General features: G+C 39.8%; 1 protein-coding gene across 4 annotated transcripts in view; it reads right to left on the bottom strand.

The window, feature by feature from the left end:
- cnksr2a (connector enhancer of kinase suppressor of Ras 2a) overlaps window positions 1-21,280 on the bottom strand; it is a 94,445-nt gene that overhangs the window by 54,949 nt on the left and 18,216 nt on the right. For all 4 annotated transcript variants that reach the window (XM_026180125.1, XM_026180127.1, XM_026180124.1 and 1 more), the window contains exons 2-3: window positions 10,183-10,346; window positions 8,615-8,817 (exon numbers count right to left, since the gene is read on the bottom strand). In XM_026180125.1, coding sequence (XP_026035910.1) covers window positions 8,615-8,817; window positions 10,183-10,346 — 367 coding nt within the window. The remainder of the gene's footprint in view (window positions 1-8,614; window positions 8,818-10,182; window positions 10,347-21,280) is intronic.

Raw genomic sequence — 21,280 nt, 5'->3', positions numbered from 1 at the left:
CCCAACTAGAGTCTATGATGATACTACAGTGTAGGGTACCTTGAGTTTATTAAAACCCCAAAGGTCCAAAAAGCAAACAAAAAAAGATAAATGAGGCAAAGCCACATGGCCCAAATATGTTTGCATTACATTCATAAATCTTTGCATGAAGACATCCCTCGTCCTTCTGAGGAATCCCAATGTTTTTAAGTTTTCTTTCATGTTTGAAAATCCAGTTACAACTGTCTATACATTAATAGCTACATTGTAAACACTTGGTACTAAGGTGTAGTACAGATAAAGATAAAAATGTGCAGCCTTTATTTGTAGTCCAACCTTCCAAACTTACTATTCTTAAAGTCTAACTCCGTCATATCTCAAAAGATAGACATTTTTAAACTCAGTTTAAATAGATCTTTCTAAGGATGCTGACCTCAGAGCTAGCTGCAAATAAATGTAAGTAATCAAAAAAACACACAAAAAAGGATGATGCTTTTGACTCCAGGATGCGCCTGAGAATCATCAGTTTTGAAAATAATCCAGTTATAGTTTTCTGGATCTGGATTCACTGCAAACTAGAACTGCTAGAAGCTAATTTGGCAAACTTTCAAAAGTGAAGTAAATATAGGGTAAACTAAAATGGACATCTCTATAGCTCATAGCTTGACAGACTGAATCTAGCATTCCTCCTGTTTATATCACCCAAAGCATTTTATACTCTTATCATTTATATTTCTACAAGAGTAACTTTCTTTTCTGTCTTCATTTCATTTCAGAAAGACGTTTCCCTTATTTTCCTCTATGAATTTGAATTTGTCACTTAACCTTCAATGTTTGATTGCACCTGTCTGTTTTTTTGAAGGATGATTTTATTTAGTATGCAGGCCATCTTTGAGTGGTTTTGTTTCCTTATGCTAAACCACACTAGGGAATACTCTGGTAGGAGACTGTGACACAACCAGAATTAACCAACAGATTGAAACTGCCATCTTGTTGCCTTTGAAATGATGATTTAGAAGACAGAAGCCAGCCATTCATAATAGTTGGCCCCCTTAAAGTGAATTTGGTGTTCATGATAAGACAGCAATTAGATGGAATTAGTTTAATTCAATTTTCAATTCACTTCAATTTTATTAATAGCACCAAATAACAACAATAGTCACCTTAAGACGATTTATATTGCAACATAAAGACCCTACAATAATACAGAGAACCCCAAAAATCAGAAAACCCCTATGAGCAATCGCTTGGCAACAGTGGGAAGGAAAAACTCCCTTTTAACAGGAAGAAACCTCCAACATACACAGGCTCAGAGAGGTGCGTAGATCTGCCAAAGCTGGTTGAGGGTGAAGGGAGGAAACTGAGTGTAAACTGAAACTAAATGTGTTCGAATTGGCAGTTACATGCAGTCTGTTTCCATCTACATCCACAGAAATTCACATTTATTACTTAGGTTCCAGAGTCTAGCCAGAACGTCATAGGTTTTAACAAATATTCAAAAATTCCTCTACAATGACACTGTTTATGGATCTGTTTTTACATAGAACTATAACCAAAATACAGTCAGATGGCAACCAACCAGCTGAAACAAGTCCCCTATTCCACAGAGACGCATCACAGATGAGATGCGCTCACCGACTCAGCTGACTGAGATTGTTTGCAGTGTGTTTGCAATTAGTCTAGAAATCATATGGAAATAACTATTGAAGCCCTGTCAATCTGACTGAAAGAACTGGGCAACCAGCTGATCACTGCAACTATTGCAGAGAAATTCAATGCAACCACCAGATTTGCCTAGTCACAGTGAGGTTGCCATCCATATTTCACTGTAGTGTACGTTAACCACTAGTTTCGCCGAATGTGTATTCCCTAATTGGTTGCTGTGTCAAATATGTTGAAATGTGAAAATGACTGCAAAGAGATAATGCAAAGAGGTTTCTGGTGCTGTACCAAAAACTGTGACGCAGTGAAAGTGTGAGAAGCACAATGCAGATGAGGAGGTTTTTGGTGCAGCATCCTCTTTGAGACACAGTTCAGCCAAGGATCACCAACCGGTTGGATATTACATATTGTTTCCTTAGTGACGTGTGGATTTGCAGAGGTCACTGACCATTTCTAGGCCTGTGTGACAGAGGCATTAGCCTATGTAATGGGATGTAGTGCTTCTGGGATTTTTGCAAGTGAGTATTTTTTAAGCTAATCACTTCTACCCTTTGTGATTAATTGACTGTGAGCTTGTTGTAAGGTCACAGACCCCATCAGTAGCAAGGCGCTCCTATAGGTGACACTAATAACTCAAATAAAAGGCAATTTCTGGCCTTTCAGATATATAGTCTATATTAAATCATAAACTGAGGATCCCTCTCTGCCATACTGCTATTGTTGTGTGTGACACAATGACTGCGTACCACAGAGGTGAGCAGTGTGATTTGTCTTAAAATGCCTCTGCTTGTCCATCTACAAAGCTAATGACTGTATTTTTTTTTGCTGCATGCTACATCATGCAACGTCATCATCATGTTTGTCCTCCAGAACTCAAGAGCCATAAATCTGCTAAGAAATCACAGAAATAAATGTGCTCCTTGTAACAAGACAGACCTTGCCTGACAATCCGTGTGATTTGAAATTCTCTCCTATATCATAATAAATGTATAGGATTTTTTGATTGCACTATAAACATGACCTGCATATAGATTATTTGGCATGTATTTAACAGCTCCAACCCAGCAACACACCCCATACCTCTAAGTCTCCTTATTCACGAAACTGGTAAAAAAAAAAATAAATAAATAAATACATTTGAAACACTCGAACTGATGCGGGTTTTTTTGTTTTTGCTTGTTTTTTTCAAATCTATCGGAAAATATTTCGCATTTAAAATGCAGTTTCCCGGGCCACGTTATTAATTCATAGGGAGGAGCTTTCAAATGTTCATTTAAAAGAAACCAAAATCGATCAAGTCAGGTAAAAATTATGCCTGGAAGGGGAAAGTAAACATATATGGAGTCTTCAGGGGCAGCAAAAAGATTGTGTGTACTCTACCCACGCTGTTATTTTATACATGAAAAGGTTGCAAAATGTCTTTTTAAGTCATTTTGGGAGAAGCTGCTGCACATTTGCAATCTGAGCGCTGAACCGCTGCTGCACTTTTCCTCCGTCCCCGAGAGGTCTAATAAGCAGCAATCAGAAGGAGATGAAAGTTCATTTTTAACACATTTTAAACCAATTTGCTTCTGTTGCGTACCTTATAAGATGAAACCATCCTGCCGTTACAAATTCAGGGCAGCTTTTAGCCTGATGTGCTCACCTTTTCCACATTGTTAGGATCCCCTAATGAATTCATTACTTTCAGTAACCAAAAAGGTCTGACTTCAGTAACAAAATAATCTTGTTCTGCTCACACATTTCTTCTCTCCTGACTGTAAAGATCAATTTTATAAGATGTTATTTCATCAAAATAAAGCTTTAGTGGGATCATATTGGTGTCATCAATTTCAAATCACTTGTGTTTCCTCACAAACCTGGAAAATGTTCTTTTGTCTTTTGTTGTATAATCTGCATGATAAAAACATCTTTAAAAAATGAGTTGTTGCACAGTATCTCACAACTGAAGAACAGAAAGCTCTGCTGAGTCTACCCCTATCTCAATGTCGCTTTGCCATTTTCAATTGCATCACTTTGCGTGGGCGACCGCGTGTGCACTTGCATAAGTGCGTGTCAGTGCGTGCCGAGGTGGGTGTTTGTCTGCGAGTGTGTGTTTTTACGAGGCCGTGGGCGTTTCTATGTGTCTGAGGCTCTATGCATTAATGTTTGTTTTGTGGCCTAGCTGGCTTGAGGACAGGTGTGGGTGCCTGGCATTTCAAGAACCGATGTCAAAGACCTTTAGTTGTGTAGCTTATGTGTGTGCTGTGCGCAGAAGATCGTGTCGAGTCATGAATAAATGAAGTGACAGACAACAGAAGAGAGTGAGGAGAGAAGCATGGTGAGAGCGAAAAACGTCTGAGATTATCCCTTTACAAAAAAAAAAAAAAAAAACATATTTCACAAAAACGATGTCAACAACCAACATCTGCAGGAGGGAGCTTGTGTTTTGCAGATTGGTGCTTTCCTTGTACAAAACAGAGAAGTGAGAGAGGATTTGTTACTACAGTCACTATTTTAGTTTTTTCCTAAACATTTCTTTTAGATTAACTGATTTTTTGGATTTGTACATAAGGTCCCAAAATAAGGACAAATGGACACCAAGTTAAGTTTTCAGTTAAGGTTACATCACATATTACAGAAACTGAAATGCACTTCTTTGTCTTTCAGATTATGATTACACAAGTAGATCTCAGTATATTATAATATAATCACTTTTAATTTGGATGCTCATGGTTCACAGCACATGAAAATCTGAACTCCAGTATGCGAAATTATTAAAAAAATATTATTAAAAATACTGCTGGCAGCCAATGGTATCCCCTCATCCTTCATACCATACCATAGGTATACCTATGGTATGAATTTCAAATTCCCACATTGCCTTGTTCTTGTTATTGCATGCAGAAGATTTTCTGAAAACTTGACCTCTGACCTCTAACCTTGAGGTCAAGGTTACTGAGATTCAAACTGGCCCGAGATGTTTAGTAGATAGACCTATGGTATCAATTAAAAACTCCTAGGTGACGTTCTTCTTCAGTTATCTCATTCACAAACTTGGGTTTCCATATTGCTTGCCTGCCTACCCAGCAGGATGACAACAATACCTCAATCAACCTTATGACTGAGGGATAAAAAAGGATTTTTAATACTGAAATGAAAAGCATGATCATTTACACACTCAGCACTTGGTTAGGTTTTCATGAATTTCTGTATCAGTTTAGTTTGGCATGTAGTGGGTCAGCTTTTGACAGGTGTGCTCAAAGTCCATGTTGCTTCGAAAGTGGCCTTTAAGCTAATTTGAGTGGAGTCTTTCACATCTTCCTCCTGACAGTACCCATGGATTCTGTGTGAGGTCCAAGACAGATGACTTGGCTAGCAAATCATGCACAGTGATAACATGGTCAGAAAACCATTCTGTAGTAGATTTGGCAATGTGGTAGGGTGCTAAGTCATGCTAGAAAATAAAATCAGCATCTTCATTAAGGTTGAAAGCAAATGGCTGCATTGACTTTGGACCAACCACCACCAAGACCAGCACATGACATGGGACACCAGATCGGAGACATCTGAAAGATCACACTTTGCTTAAAAAAATTCGGATTCTGAGTTTCTTGACTCTTCCATCCAACCCTAGGACATTGATTTCCCAATGAGAAGCAAAGCTTATTTTCATTTTTAAAAAAGGACTTTGGACCACTAAGCAGCACTCCAGTTCTTTTTCTCCATATGCCACGATGCTTCTACTATTTTCTCTGGTTCAAGACTGGCTTGAAATTAAGAATGTGAAAGCTGTAGCTTTTTTTTCCTGAAGACGTGTGCTCGTGGTAACTCTTGATGCTCTGACTAAAGTTCTTGAATCCACTTTTCTCGACAGTCCTCTTGAGGGTGCAGCTATCCCTATTGATTACACATTTGTTTCTTACCACGCTTTTCTCTTCCGGTCAACTTTCCATTACCATGCTTTGATAGGCACTCTGTGAACAGCCAGCCTTTTCGGCAATGACCTTTTATGGTCATGGAGTTTTGCAACTGGGGTCAATTACTTTAATCAGCTGCTAAAATTCGACATGTTCGATTGTGCTTACTGGCATCGTGTCTTTTACAACAAAGTACCGTTGCATTTGTGTTATCAGTGTCTCTTCACTTTTTGTCACAAGGGATGGTGCTGGACAAACTGCCTTGGACTGTAAAGTGTTGCACTGTGCATATGGCACTGCTTAAGATGGTAAAAATGAGCCACGCTGCTACCCGTCTTTGTGGTAACATGTTTGCAACACCATTTGCAGTGTGTGCTACTTTGCTTCTTTGAAGGCCTTTAAAGAGGCTCTGATCCTTCTTTTCAAACAATGTCCTCATCTTTTGAGCCTTGGGCTGTGTCACTTGGTATTTCTTGTTTGACAGCAGGTTTTCATGAACATTTTTTGTTGTCGTGGTTCTGGGTCTTGGACCTGGTGTTTTTGTGTTTAGTTTGGAATTTTGTTACATCTTCATTGTTTTAGGCTTTGAGAATTTTTTTTATGTTCCTAGATTCTATTTATATATTTGCTCATTAGTTATTCTCATTCCCATATTGTTTTTCCAATGTATTATGAATACCTAGTTTAGTTTAGATAGGTTTAATAGTTCCCTTAGTGTTGCCCTACTGTCCTTAGTCACATCTCTGTATTTTTTTATGTTAGTATGCTCCATGTTAAGTCTGCCATGTCCCCATGTTTGTTTACCTTTTTTCCGTGTCAATCTTGTGTGTCTTAGTCTCAATATGTTTGTGCTTCCTGTTTTATTTTGATAGTCCCTCATCCCACATGCTTTATGTTCACTTTTGCTTCCCCTGTCTCATTATGTCTAATTTGGTCCAGCTGTGTTTCCCAGCTGTCTCAATCACCCTCCTGTTGTGTCAGTCTCCCTTTGTCAGCACGTTCCCAGTGTTTCCCACTTCCTTGTATCTCGTTGTATTTTTCCAAGTTTAGTTAATGTAATTTAAAGTTTTCACTTCATTTTTGTATTTAATGCTTAGTCTTTTGTTTGTGGATTATCAGCCAAAGAACCACTCGCCTTTTGTTAAGATTATTCTGTCTCCAGACATCTGCATTTGGGTCCTCCACATCGGACTCAGTCTGCTCTTCCTGCAGACCTTGACAATTTTGTCAGTCATTCATTCCTAACGTACTTGTGTGTACGGCTTCAATAGAGCAAACATTAGCACATGTGCTGCTGCAGGCTGCTCCTCCTACGCTCTATGTCAACATAATCTGACATGGTTATAACTCTGTTTCCACCACATGACTGGTTTGGTGCTACTCTCATTATCAATGACCTTACTTTTCATCGGTCAAAACATGGATGGACAAGTTCTTTCGACTTTACATTTAACCCATCTTATATTTCTGTCAAGTAAAAGCTGTTTCACAATAATGATCTTTATTGTTTTATTGCCCAGACCTAGATACACAGTATTTATATTCACTCAAACATGATGAGAAATATTTGAATAGTCTGAGATACGAGATTCCTTTCATACAGCATCGTACAAACAGTGCAAATATTTCACATTGCATGTCATGGATGAGTTAATATTTAAGTTTAAATTTGTGAGTTAAATTACAAAATAAAATTTAAATTAACTCACGTGATATTCGGTCTTTTGAGACACAGAAGTAATGGTGGGAAAGTCATTCCCAGTATACCTTTCTAGCCTGAGGGTTATATGCATAACTGGTCCACTGTAATGTGAAACTGACATAAAAAATGTTTAAATAATTTATGAACACTCATAAATTGCTATTATTGTTTTGTTCATTTATTTATATTAACCCTACCTACAGACCCCAGAGGTACTTTTTTAATCATATGTGATTTAATTATATTACATTTCATGTATTTTTCCAAGTTTTCATCACTCTGTAAATCACTTTGTTCCCAGCTATTTTGAATCATTGCGTTCTCTTGTATTTTAATCAGTGTTTTATTATGTTTTAATACAAATGCATCTGCAGAAATCTTCTGAGACCCCAGTCAGAGCACCCAATTCTGCCTACACTGCAAAAAAAAATTCCATATTTAATGTTGTTATTTTGACATTTGTTTCAAAGTAATTTGATCAAATAATGTAGAACAAAAGCTGAGCAAACCCAAAATATCTAGTGACTGACCACTGAAGTCTTATTGACTTTCTTAACTTAAGTCAATACAGTATGTCATCTCATCAAAATATCACTGCAAAGCCTTCTGAGCTCTCTGGGTCCCGTTTTAATAAATGTAATAGACAAATTTATTGAGTTATGTTCATGGAGGGCCCTAATTAAAAGCATTGCACAGTATAAGTGCCTGCAGCATGTGGTGTTAATCGCCCTACATAAACACTGTTAATTTTTTCATCATGGACATATTGAACAATCCTAATTTGAACAGCCTTTATTATGACAGAAGATCGTACTCAGAACAAGTTTTCTATCTATTTTTGTGCTAATAAACAAATCCAAACCGAGACAGTAGCATCGGGGTGGTGTCTGATAACTTCAGTCTTGCAACAGGTGGTCTGGCCCGGATCTCAACATCACAGAGTCTGGGATCAGGCTCCATGATGGTGAGGATCAGACAGAAGACACTGAGACAGCCTAAACTCACAGAAGAGTCTCGGAAAAACATCACCTGCCAAGTGTACCGAGGAGAATTGGTCTTGTTGCAAAGACAAATATTGATTTGATTTAGGTTTCAAAGAGCTGCATGGCTTGGCTAAAATCTGAAGTTTGACGTAGTTCACATTTTTATCTCTCGCATGACTAGATCTGCTGTCATACAAGTGAATCATTGAATAACACAAACAGTCTGCAAGCATGGAAATCCTCAGATTTCGAGCATATACCCTATGGCACACCACAAAGGGTAAATCATAAAATCTGTTTGTACAACTAAAGCACCAACCTGCATCATCTCTCCTTTGGATAAACACACCGCGTCTGTGCGCAAAGACAAATTTAGAGAGTATATTCACCTGTCCAGCCAGGCCAGCAGGCTCTTGGCAGCGGTGATGAGGTCGACCACAGAGGTCAGCAGATCATTGGGGAGGCGCCGCGAGCTCCTGCTCTCTGATTGGCTGCTCCGACGCCGTCCGGAAATGAAGTTCTGCAGGTTCTTGGCTGAGGCGCCGAGCTTGTGAGCCAGAGTCCTGACGCTCTCTGTCTCCAGCCCTGAGTTCTAGATGTAAACAAAGATATAAACATGAACAGCGAACCTTCATGAATACAAATTATTTGTCAGCAGGTTTGCCAGCTTTTATTAAGATTTTGCTGCATATTGGTCAATTTTATTGTAAAAAAATAAGCTCCATTTTGTCTTTTATTGTCTTCCACGATGGAGGCGACTAAAATGATGGATATGAATGACTCACAATGACTAAAATGGTTGTTGGAATTATTCAGAGAACGCAGTCTGAGTGGGTGATGATGATGATTATCGTGACATTTATCTAGTTTTCCTGAGATTTCTTTTCTTTTTTGGAATAATTGTCTGAATGAATATGTGACCAGGCTGCTGGAAGCCATTTTCATCATCTGCTCTGCCCTCATGTTAAAATCTGCTTGTAGGAACTTTAATTCAGATTTATTGACTGGAGATGTCAGAGATGTGGAGCAAACAGCACACAACGCAGAGAAGACAAAAGCACTGCACAGAGAAGGGTGACAAGTTCAGTTCAGTCGAGAGTGCTACAAAAAGACTGTTGTTTTGCGCTGCGTTAAATTCGGTTTCACAGTATGGATCTACCCTTTAATGTGCATACATGGGAAGTCAGAAGCAGGGAGCGCAGCAGGAAGAACCTCACATAGCACAGAGCAGAGATTAATGACAACACATTCAGCACAGATTAAGTCAGATACAGTGAGAAAAGGAGGAGCTGGAGTGGAGGGCGGGCTGAAAACTAAAGCAGCTAAAATAGCCACACCCATCAATTGGGTGTGTAGAAGGGTATCAGTGGGCTGGCGCTGAGATGACATGGATAACTTAATGGTCTGGCTAAACTAACAGTTTGCCCAATTTACTATTTTGGTATTTGAGGAAATTATTTTTCTTCTTTTTAAGATGTACTTTTGCTAAACTGGTTTCATCTTCCTTATAATCTTATATCTAAAAACAATGCTAATCATCTTAAGTTGACTTTATTTTTGCTGTCCTCATTTGAATGACTTATTTGTAACTCATTTTTTATGATTCATATATTGCCGCCTTAGTTTCAGTGTTGCTTGCTTTGTACAGCTGATGTTGATGTTCTGCCAGATATTCCTTAAAAAAGGAGGTTGCTAACCCTGAATCAATTTTTCTAATAAACATAAATTCATGTTTCTCAAGCCAAAAAAGTATTCATTGCATTAATTTCGAACTCCGAATGTTCAAAACGAGGCTATTTGTTTTTACTTTGAGATAGGGACAATTAGGAAATGCCAGGGTTTAACGGAGGACACTAACACATTACTGGCAGTGGCATACATTAAAGCTGCAGCTGTAGAGACTGCTAATGAGAGCTCAGCACTACAGTGAAGCACAAAGCAGAACACACAAACTCACCAGGGCACAGAGCAAGTCGACAGCCTCCAGAATGAGCTCCTGGTGTCCGATGCGAGAGACTCCCAGCTCCTCAAGTTCGGCGTGGCTAATCCTCAGCAGCCGCTCCCCACAAACACCTCCGCGCTCAAAGACACACACATACTGTTGCAAGCAGTCGTCCAGACCTGCAATAGACAAGCACATTATCAAGGTTGCTCGCAAGAGACACATTCACATTTGTTCCAAAACCTACTACTGGGATCACAACCTTCACCTTCAGCCTCTGGATTCCAATCAGTTTAAATGGTCAAAAAGGGACCCAAACAAGAAGAAGTGCTAAAGTTTTTAAACACCTGGGACTCTCCAGGAGCTTTTAGAACTGAAGATAAGAGCACCTTTCAGATAAGAGGTCTTCTTGAAGAATCTAAAAAGAAGTACAGGTGCCTTCAACACAAGCGCTTCAGACAACTTAAGACCTACTTTTATGGGTTCGAATAGCTTCCTAATTATTGGCATGAATTTAGCTGTAATACATTTTAGAGTGATGGGATAAAAATAATGCAAACACATTTATATACACCTATTCTTCATAACTGAATTAATATTACATGTAAAATTAAATGTGCATGTTTTTAACCCCCATCTAGAGAGTTTTGGCTTGAATCACAATTTCAGAGATAATGGATACAGAGATGTCTGCCTTCTCTTAAAAATAATGGAGTCAAAAAAGCACTTTGTCAAAGTGCCAAGAAAAAATAAATCAATTAAAAGATGATATTTGAAAAATTTCACTTTTATTCTAAAGAAATTAATAAATAATTTAAAAAAAACATTCACTTTCATGTGACAAGATTCACAGGAACTTTTATCCTTCTGCCAAATCACACGCATCAGAAGAAAGCGTGCCTCTCCCTGTGCTTGTCAGATGGCAGGATGGCTTCCCCCTCTCAGCTGTAATGCTAGCTAGCTGCATGCTCCTGATATACTTAGAGGAGGGCTACCTGCACCAACAGTTTAAATATCTGTTTAATTGTGGGTGTGAACTGTCCCTTTAAGTCAGTTCTGTATGTTTTTAAATGATAAAATTTATTTGGTCAACATAAAAATGTATTCCGCTTTTTACTTCATACTATATTTCATAATCTTTAATCTATTTTAGTAGCTTCATTTAGTTTCCATTCTTTACAATAGCATTTTAAACATGTATCTTACTATATTTCATTTAATCTCTGTGTGTGTGGCCATGAACTCATCGTACACAAGCAGGAGCTGAAAAAACAAACTTGACATCCCATATTGTGATACCATATGATGCCTAGCAACCACGTACCATCACTTAAATTGACCCATTAGTAGGTTTTATGCACAATAAAATGATAAAATATATATATTATAATTTATGCAGTTTTATAGTATGAATGACATTTCATTTGTATCAACAAAACTTCAATTATGCATGATATCTCATGATGTTATCTTATTGTCTAGTGACCAAACAATAGTGCCCTTATCATATACCGCGTATGGGTATATGATACCCATACGCGGTATATGATAAGGGCTTTTATTATGAAAGGAAGGGACAAAGGGTGGTCGCACATGCGTCAGCATTCTGTAATTACCAGGCAGGGGTAGCATTGTGTTGTTAGTATTTAGCTCATCACCTTACAAAGTAATTGTAGGTTTTGCACCAAACACCTAAATGTGTCAGAGCAAATGTCACTTTATACTTTTTAAATATTTATTTTATTTTTAAATAAAAAATAAAATGCTGTAATGTGCAGAATTATTTGGCATTATCGTTACAGAAAATGAAGTCACATCCTGTCTTTATTTATTATTATTTCTTCCTCTCTATTGTCATACTGTGACTTTTCTGCTCACTCATTTCTACTGCTGGATACTGTCAGTAACCATAACTATAAAGAGCCTATAGATATATATAGTGATATGATTAAAGGCTATATTTATGGGAATTATGGGAGTACACAGAAGGTAGTTTGAAATTATTGGCTGTAGACTCTCAGGAAACTCTCATCCCAACGCTACCATCACTCTTCATGGCCTGCCGACAGCTCAGACACTCTTCAACACGTTTATTCCCCAATCAATAACCGCACACGTTCCCACTTAAAATTATAGGTTTTGGGCTGCACTCCAGAAGCCCTAAACAGCTTTCTTTGCCACACTATCAACGGTGGTTTCCTTCTTTAAAGTCTGTCAGTAGGGAGCACAGATTTCTTTTAGTCTGCACAGAAAAATGCAATGCCAGTTTTTCTACTGCTGCTTGTTCCATTTTGTTTGATATAACACAACAGCTGCTGTGTCATGTTTTTGAGACGTTTTAGCTTGTTCGCAGTTTTGTACATTTTGCCTGTTTTAAAACAAGTGCAGCAAAAGGTAAAGTAGGAGACAGAGCTTGGTTTAAGAGAGACGGGAGAGCCACAAAAGGCATTTTGGGACTCGGTTTGTGTATGTGTTAGTTTCAAAGCTGTTTTACTAAGAAATGAAAGGGAATGGAGAGGGAAATGAAAGAAAGAATGAAACTGTCTATTTGCCTCTCCACCTCAGTGCTAACAGGATATATGGAGGTGATTTTCTACTCTGAAATCTCTTAGATTCAGTGAGTTCTTTTCCACAAGTGAAAGGCCTGTTTTACATCTTCCTGAATCATTTCAAATGCAGTGGGGCAGCACGGCGGTGCAGTTTTTAGTTTCTGAGTTTGAAGCTCCTGCTTAGTTGGGTCCTTTTGGTGTGGAGCTACAGCCTATGTCGGTCTCCTCTGGGTTTCTTCCCAGTCTGAATGCATGCTTGTTAGGTTAATTGATGGTTCTAACTTGGCAATGGTTCTAGATGTGAGAACTGGAGACTTGTCTAAGGAATATCCCACCTTTCACCCTGTGTACCTGGGATAGAGTCCAGCATCCCCCTGTGATCCTAAGTTGGATAAGATGTTACAAAAAAATGATAAATTGTTGGATGTAAAGGCTTAATTTTTAACTGCAATGCAGTTCCAGACATTCAGTGTTTGGCATTATTTTCTATACAGTCTTAAATGTATCTGCTGTGAACATTAAAGCTAGATTATAGTAGAATTTGTCAAAGATATTTTTTACATACATCATCTACAAGTTAGAGCTGCAATATAATTCTGTGGAAAATGAAACCCTGGCTATATACTAGAACATCAGTACTGCCTGGGTAACTGTGGTTTTTTTGCCCTAACAGCTTTCTTTCTCTGAGTTTCACTTTGGCAGCTGTGACCCTTGATATTCAGGTTTTACAAAAATGAGGTGATTGTTAGCTGCAGGTCAATGAAAGAGTTGCTCTCAGAAGATTGGTGTGCATATTTGGCTTAGCACAGATTTTTAAACCAGACACAACCCTCCCATTTATCCAGGCTCATAACCAACAGGGGTTGCATGCTAGCGTGTGAACCAGTGACCTTTCGCTTGTGAGGTGAATGTTAGCAAAACACAACCCCAACCTCATGAACGGGGATCACCAGCTAGTGTACTCTCACTGCTAGTGCAGTCTCAAATTGGAGCGTTGCATGAGGAAGGATGTCTGGTGTAAAGTCAAAAAATTCGATTATTAACTTCACAGGAAAATTGTAATTAAGTGAACAAGAAAAGTAACAACAGTCACGAGGTGGGAAAACTCAAAAATCGATGAATCATGTTACCTTGATATTTTGAGCGTTCTAAGCAGTAAAAATAGCAGGTTGGCTGTGTGTATCCTTTTCATGCAGCCTTTCCTCTGTTCATACAAACTGCATTTGTAGTCATGACAAATGACAGAAAGTAATCTAACAAGTATTTCATTTAAAGCACAGCGAAGCCTTTAATTAAGACTTTATACCTCTGATAACTCGCAGGTTTTAAACGTCTGCAATACTTTTCTTCCAAGACTGAAATGAAATTGAAACCGGTGAATGTCTGAGACTAGAGATGCTGCATATCTACTTTGATAATCTTCTATGCTTTTCTCTATTCTCAGTCATAAACAGTTACAGTGCTAGATGCTAATGCTAAACATAGAAAAGTGTGAAATACTGATGTATTACTGATGTACTAAGCAATCCGTGTAAAGATGTAAGATCCTCCCACAGATTTTTTCTAATCTTGGCTCTGACTGATGTCAGTGAGAGTTGATATCCTTAATATGGTAAATGGCCTGCATTTGTATAGCGCTTTTTCTAGTCCCTAAGGACCCCAAAGCGCTTCACACTACATTCAGTCATTCACCCATTCACACACACATTGACGCACTGGCGATGGCAAGCTACATTGTAGCCACAGCTGCCCTGGGGCGCACTGACAGAGGCTAGGCTGCCGGACACTGGCGCCACCGGGCCCTCTGACCACCACCAGTAGGCAAACATGGGGTTAGCATCTTACCCAAGGATATTTGGCATGCAGCCAGGAGGCAGCCTGGGATCGAACCACCGACTTTCTAATTAGTGGCTGACCTGCTCTGCCACCTGAGCTACAGCCACCCCAACTTAATATGGTCATCTCAGGAACGCAGTCTAACTGTGAGCACAACAGCCTCACTCATCTGCTGTTCGGTGGGGCGTACTACAAAGCAAGTTCAGCACAGGTGGGCTTTCTTTGCAATAGCTGGCTTGACAAAACAAAAAACCCAGTCAGATAACAAATTACACAATGGTAGTTATCAACTCTGTCTATGTCATATACACACATATGTATGTATGTATGTATGTATGTATGTATGTATGTATGTATGTATATAAATAACAGAAAAAGGCAACGCAGTGAGAAGGCGACGCTGCAGAAAATCATTATTTTACTGCTTGGTGCTGCCATGACAGCTGCACATTAGCGCTCTGAAACTTGATACATGAGGTCTGACACTGTCTTACAAATAGACTGATCAGTTTTTTAATGTGTGCTCAGTAGAAAGAAAAAAAAAGACTCAGCAGCAGATTAGAAGCAAGCATAAAAACATATTTTTGCATTTTCAGCATCAACCACAGAGTGCATGCAAATTACTGTGACTGTGGTGCTCTTTGCTCTGCTGTAACTGCAGCTGTGCTTCCTTCAGTGGCATTGATAACCAGTGTTGGTCAAGTTGCTTGAAAAAGGTAATCAGCAACTAATTACTGATTACTTCCCCCCAAAAGTAATCCCGTTACTTTACTGATTACTTATTTTCAAAAGTAGCTAATAACTTAGTTACTTTTTAAAAAACACGATTTACAACATGAATAGGTGATAAATAGATCTTTCAGCCCAATTCTACTTTTTCTACATAATCCATCATACAAAATGTAATCAAATGGAAAAGTCTCTTTTTAAAACTTGTTTTATTAGTTTTAATCTTTTAACTTTATGCATCAAGCAAAAATTTAATTATATGCAACATTCTCTGACTGGAAGAAATTTGTTTAACATTTAAACCTATTTTCTGCACATTGCAGCACATAAAATAAAAAAAATGTGTTTACACTAACTCTTTCAAATAGATGCAAGTAAAACACAGCAGAAAATAAATAAAATCAAAGACTAGCGGTCCTGTTGCTCTATTTTCGCTGTAAAAAGAAGTTTAGGGGTAGGTGGAGGTTTGCCCTGGTGCAGGTGTGCCGCAGCGGTCAGTTGAAGAATCCACGAGTTTCTCTGTGAATTTCCCATTACGTGGTAGCGCACTCAGTGCTTGCTTGGAAGTTTAGGGGTTTTTTTTCACTGTAAAAAGAAGTTTTCTTCGCACGCACAACGGACGCTAATGTTTTTGTCACTTTTTATGGTATCAAACTCAAAGTAAGGTCAGTACTTCCACGCTTTAAACGCTGCACAGTCATACTCTCTCCTGCACTCGATATATTATCCATTTTTGATCTGCACACAGCTGTTGTCACGAACGTCGCACTCGCTTACGTCATTGTCATAAGACACTCTCACAAGAAAAAAAAAAAAAAATCACGGTTTTAGTAACGCAGTGTTCCTACGGGAAAGTAACGGTGATCTAATTACCGTTTTTGCAATAGTAATCCCTTACTTTACTCGTTACTTGCAAAAAGTAATCGGATTACAGTAACGCGTTACTTCGTGACACTGATGACTCTGGCTTCAAGCTCAATATACCTCAGTAGACCATTTATTTTGCCTGAGGTGATCACAAAAACACTGTTGCAAATTCAGCCTTCAGAAATCAGCGATCTGTGAATGGTTGGTCCCATTAACCACATCTGAAACCTGTTTAAAGCAATTTTTGTTCACTTTCAGTTTGCATGAATCTTCTCAAATGAATAACTTGAAATGATTCACGTAAACATCACACTTTTTCAAAAGCCGTAAGGAGTTTGCATCTGTTGTCCCAACGCTTTGTGCAGCTGCTCATTTCCCCAGATATCTGATTTGAAGAGGCACTGAGAATCTTAGAGGGTTGATATTATAATCTGGATAGGACCCACTTTTGTTTTCTAAGCATGCATGCGAAAAGCACACACCTATTTGCAAAACAACTGCAAATAAAAAGGAGGAAGTTTTACTACTGTCTCAGAAACAAAGTTTTCTCATGTCACCACTATTTATGGGTTCATGTCCAGCTCAGAGTCTCTAAAGGACCTTAAAAAAACCTTGTAACTCAAACAAGAGTCGAGAACAGAAGAAGTAATGGACGAGCAATTAGGCAGCAAACCAGGTAAGACTTTACTCTCTGCTGGATTGTGTAACGTCTGTGCTGTACGTGTGGGCAGGTCTCTCTAGATCTGCTAGTGTGTGAGCGTTTTAGTGGGTGGGTGCGTGCTGTCTTTGAGTGCGTGTGCACGTGCGTGCGTGTGTGTGTTTGTCTGGCCAGAGTGTGTTTGCTGAGTCAAAGGAAAGCAGATCAAGACAGAGCAGTTCAGCTGCAGCCCCTGGCTCCCAAAACAATGAATGTATCCAGCTTCTAACCCCTTAACAAACAGCCAGCTGGAAAGCACACACACATACACACACCTCTGAGGAATGAGCATTGATTTCCCCTTGCTTCAAGTCACCGCTTTATAATACACTCATCTATCATAACCACACTAACAAAGATGGGGAAACGAAGCAGGATGGGAAGCGAGCAGAGGAAGAGAAGGATTGGGAGAAAAAAGGGCAAACAGGAAAAAAAAAAAAAAAAACCCACACAAGCCAGCTGCTAAATTGCATGCAAACTATTTCCCACACACAAATTCCTTCTCTCATCAGCAACCAGCAAAACAGCATTTGTCGCTCTCTACACCCTCCTCCTTAGCCGCTAAATCTAAATGAAGCTTTCAGTCCCAGAATGCCATACATCGGGTCAGATGAAAAAAGTGAAAGCTTGAAACCCATCATCATTGGAAAAAAAAGAAAAAGTCACTAAGTTTTATCACTAAAAATGTAAATATATCCTGGCTTTGTGGCTTTAAAATGAACAACGAGCAATTGGTTTTGAAGATAAGAAATCATTCTTTTCACTACTATCTCATTTTGGGAGGAAACTCCACAAATTGATTCCACTATCTGGACCTCCAAACACTTCAAGTCGATGAGCGATATCTCGGCTCACAGCCTCCACTGACAAGCATGAAAGCACTCGATAAGAAGACATCAAACTGCTCAGATGTGATTTGTGTTGCGTGTTTGGCTCAGGTAACCTGAGGTACACATACAGTGGCTTGCAAAAGTATTCGGCCCCCTTGAACTTTTCCACATACAAATAAATAACTGTGGGGTGTGCGTAATTATTCAGCCCCCTGAGTCAATACTTTATAGCTGCCAGTCTTTTAGGGTATGTCTCTACCAGCTTTGCACATCTAGAGACTGAAATCCTTAAGCATTCTTCTTTGTAAAACAGTTCCAGCTCAGTCAGATTAGATGGGCAGCATTTGTGAACAGCAGTTTTCAGATCTTGCCACAGATTCTCGATTGGATTTAGATCTGGACTTTGACTGGGCCATTCTAACACATGGATACGTTTTGTTTTAAACCACTCCATTGTTGCCCTGGCTTTATGTTTAGGGTCGTTGTCCTGCTGGAAGGTGAACCTCCGATCCAGTCTCAAGTCTTTTGCAGACTCCAAGAGGTTTTTTTCCAAGATTGCCCTGTATTTGGCTCCATCCATCTTCCCATCAACTCTGACCAGCTTCCCTGTCCCTGCTGAAGAGAAGCACCCCCAGAGCGTGATGATGCCACCACTATATTTGACAGTGGGGATGGTGTGTTCAGAGTGATGTGCAGTGTTAGTTTTCCGCCACACATAGCGTTTTGTCCAAAGAGTTCCATTTTGGTCTCATCTGACCAGAGCCCCTTTTTCCACATGTTTGCTGTGTCCCCCACATGGCTTGTGGCAAACTGCAAACTGGACTTCTTATGGTTTTCTCTTAACAACGCTTTCTTCTTACCACTCTTCCATAAAGGCCAACTTTGTGCAGTGCTCGACGAATAGACTGACTATGGACAGATTCCCCCACCTGAGCTGTAGATCTCTGCAGCTCATCCAGAGTCACCATGGGCCTCTTGGCTGCATTTCTGATCAGCGCTCTCCTTGTTCGACGGCCTTATCTTGGTAGGTTTACAGTTGTGCCATACTCCTTCCATTTCTGAATGATCGCTTGAACAGTGCTTCGTGGGATGTTCAAGGCTTGGGAAATCTTTTTGTAGCCTAAGCCTGCTTTAAATTTCTCAATAACTTTGTCCCTGGCCTGTCTGCTGTGTTCTTTGGACTTCATGGTGTTGTTGCTCCCAATATTCTCTTAGACAACCTCTGAGGCCGTCACAGAGCAGCTGTATTTGTACTGACATTAGATTACACACAGGTGCACTCAATTTAGTCATTGGCACTCATCAGGCAATGTCTATGGGCAACTGACTGCACTCAGATCAAAGGGGGCTGAATAATTACGCACACCCCACTTTTCAGTTATTTATTTGTAAAAAATATTTGGAATCATGTATGATTTTCGTTCCACTTCTTACGTGTACACCACTTTGTGTTGGTCTTTCACGTGGAATTCCAATAAAATTGATTCATGTTTGTGGCTGTAATGTGACAAAATGTGGGAAAGTTCAAGTGGGCCGAATACTTTTGCAAGCCACTGTAAGTAGGACTTAATATGAAATCCTTCGGTAAAGGTGGTAACACCTTTTTAATTGGCAAAGTGGTGGAAAGAAAATTATATGAAGTACTTCCATTTAAAGGTATTCACTCACTATAAGTGTTTTTTAGCAGACTGACACCATTCTGACTAATGTAGCTCAGCCTAAAATCTGTAAGCTTCAAATTTCTGGGGGATTTTTTTAAGTTGGCAATATGAATTACTTATTGAATTGTTTTCTTTATTTCTGTATTATTCATTTCCCTGTTTCTATGGTTTAAATATTGGTGAGTGAAACCAAAGTCAGTCTAAGTCTTGTCCTCCATACAGTAATCACACACCTATCCAAGCCATGCAATGCTATGTTGCTAGGGAATACCAATTCTTCCCTAGTGACCAGAGGTTGCTAGGGTGTGAGCAGCAAGTCTCTAGACTTGTGCCACTGAGGTCTAAAATGCTTGGAGTGACTAATATGACAACAATACAAGTGTGAGTGCATTATATAACAGGACTATCACCAGTGGATGATGCCCTGCTGGTAATGTCCATCTTTTACATACAGTCTTTAGTCAATGTCAGTGATGATGATGATTTTTGGTTAGATTTTTTTTCAGACCTTACGTGTTCTAACATTACATTTTGTCTTTATTCATGTTAAATTTTCACCTTCACTGTAGACAAATGTATTATTCTGTGTAATCTTAGGTATCAAACATCAAATGTACAATTCACAGTGTTCATTTTAAGAGTGACAGCACCGTTCTGTCAAAATATGTTTATAATGCACGTCTAAATACATGGTCTCCCTTCATATATATATATATATATATACATAAGAGAACAGCACCACCAAGGCTGGAGACGGAGCAATACTGGAAGAGCATATGGGAGAAGGATGCAACCCATAACGGCAATGCTCAGTGGCTAGTGGATCTGAGGGCAGACCACAGCGACCTCCCTGAACAGGGTCCAGTAACCATCACAGTGGCAGATATCCAAGAAAGGGTCTCCAGTATGAAGAGTTGGACAGCACCAGGGCCCGACATGGTTCACGCCTACTGGCTAAAGAAGCTGACTGCACTCCACGAGCATCTGGCAGCACAAATGAACCAGCTGCTAGTTAACAAGAGACACCCAGAATGGCTAACCGAAGGTCGGACGGTCCTGATCCCCAAGGACCCCAAGAAGGGACCGGTCCCCTCCAACTACCGACCAATAACCTGCCTCAGTACTACATGGAAGCTCCTGTCAGGCATCATATCGGCTAAGATGAACAGGCACATGGGTCAATACATGAGCGGGACACAGAAAGGAATTGGCAAGAATACCAGAGGCGCAAAACACCAGCTACTGGTAGACAGAACAGTCAGCCGAGACTGCAAGACCAGACTGACCAACCTGTGCACTGCCTGGATTGATTACAAGAAGGCCTATGACTCAATGCCCCACAGCTGGATACTGGAATGCCTAGAATTGTACAAGATCAATGGGACCCTAAGAGCCTTCATCAGGAACTCAATGGGGATGTGGCGTACAACACTAGAGGCCAACTCCAAGCCCATAGCACAAGTCACCATCAAGTGCGGGATCTACCAAGGAGATGCTCTGTCCCCACTGCTGTTCTGCATAGGCCTGAACCCCCTCAGTGAGATCATTAACAAGACTGGCTACGGATACCGACTACGGAACGGAGCAGTTGTCAGCCACCTCCTGTACATGGATGACATCAAGCTGTATGCCAAGAGTGAACGAGACATCGATTCACTGATCCACACTACCAGGCTATACAGCAATGACATTGGAATGTCGTTCGGACTGGAGAAGTGTAGTCGGATGGTAACAAAGAGAGGGAAGGTAGTCAGAACTGAGGGGATTGAACTACCAGAAGGCAACATTGCAGACATAGAGGACAGTTACAAGTACCTGGGGATCCCGCAGGCGAATGGGAACCATGAAGAGGCCGCTAGAAAAGCTGCAACCACCAAGTACTTGCAGAGGGTCAGGCAAGTCCTGAGGAGTCAGCTGAATGGTAAGAACAAGATCCGGGCCATC

This window comes from Astatotilapia calliptera, chromosome 9, assembly GCF_900246225.1.
Source record: "Astatotilapia calliptera chromosome 9, fAstCal1.2, whole genome shotgun sequence".
In the NCBI taxonomy this organism is placed as follows: domain Eukaryota; kingdom Metazoa; phylum Chordata; class Actinopteri; order Cichliformes; family Cichlidae; genus Astatotilapia; species Astatotilapia calliptera.
Note: the sequence above shows the minus strand (reverse complement) of the source record. Positions and strands in the feature narration are given on the sequence as shown.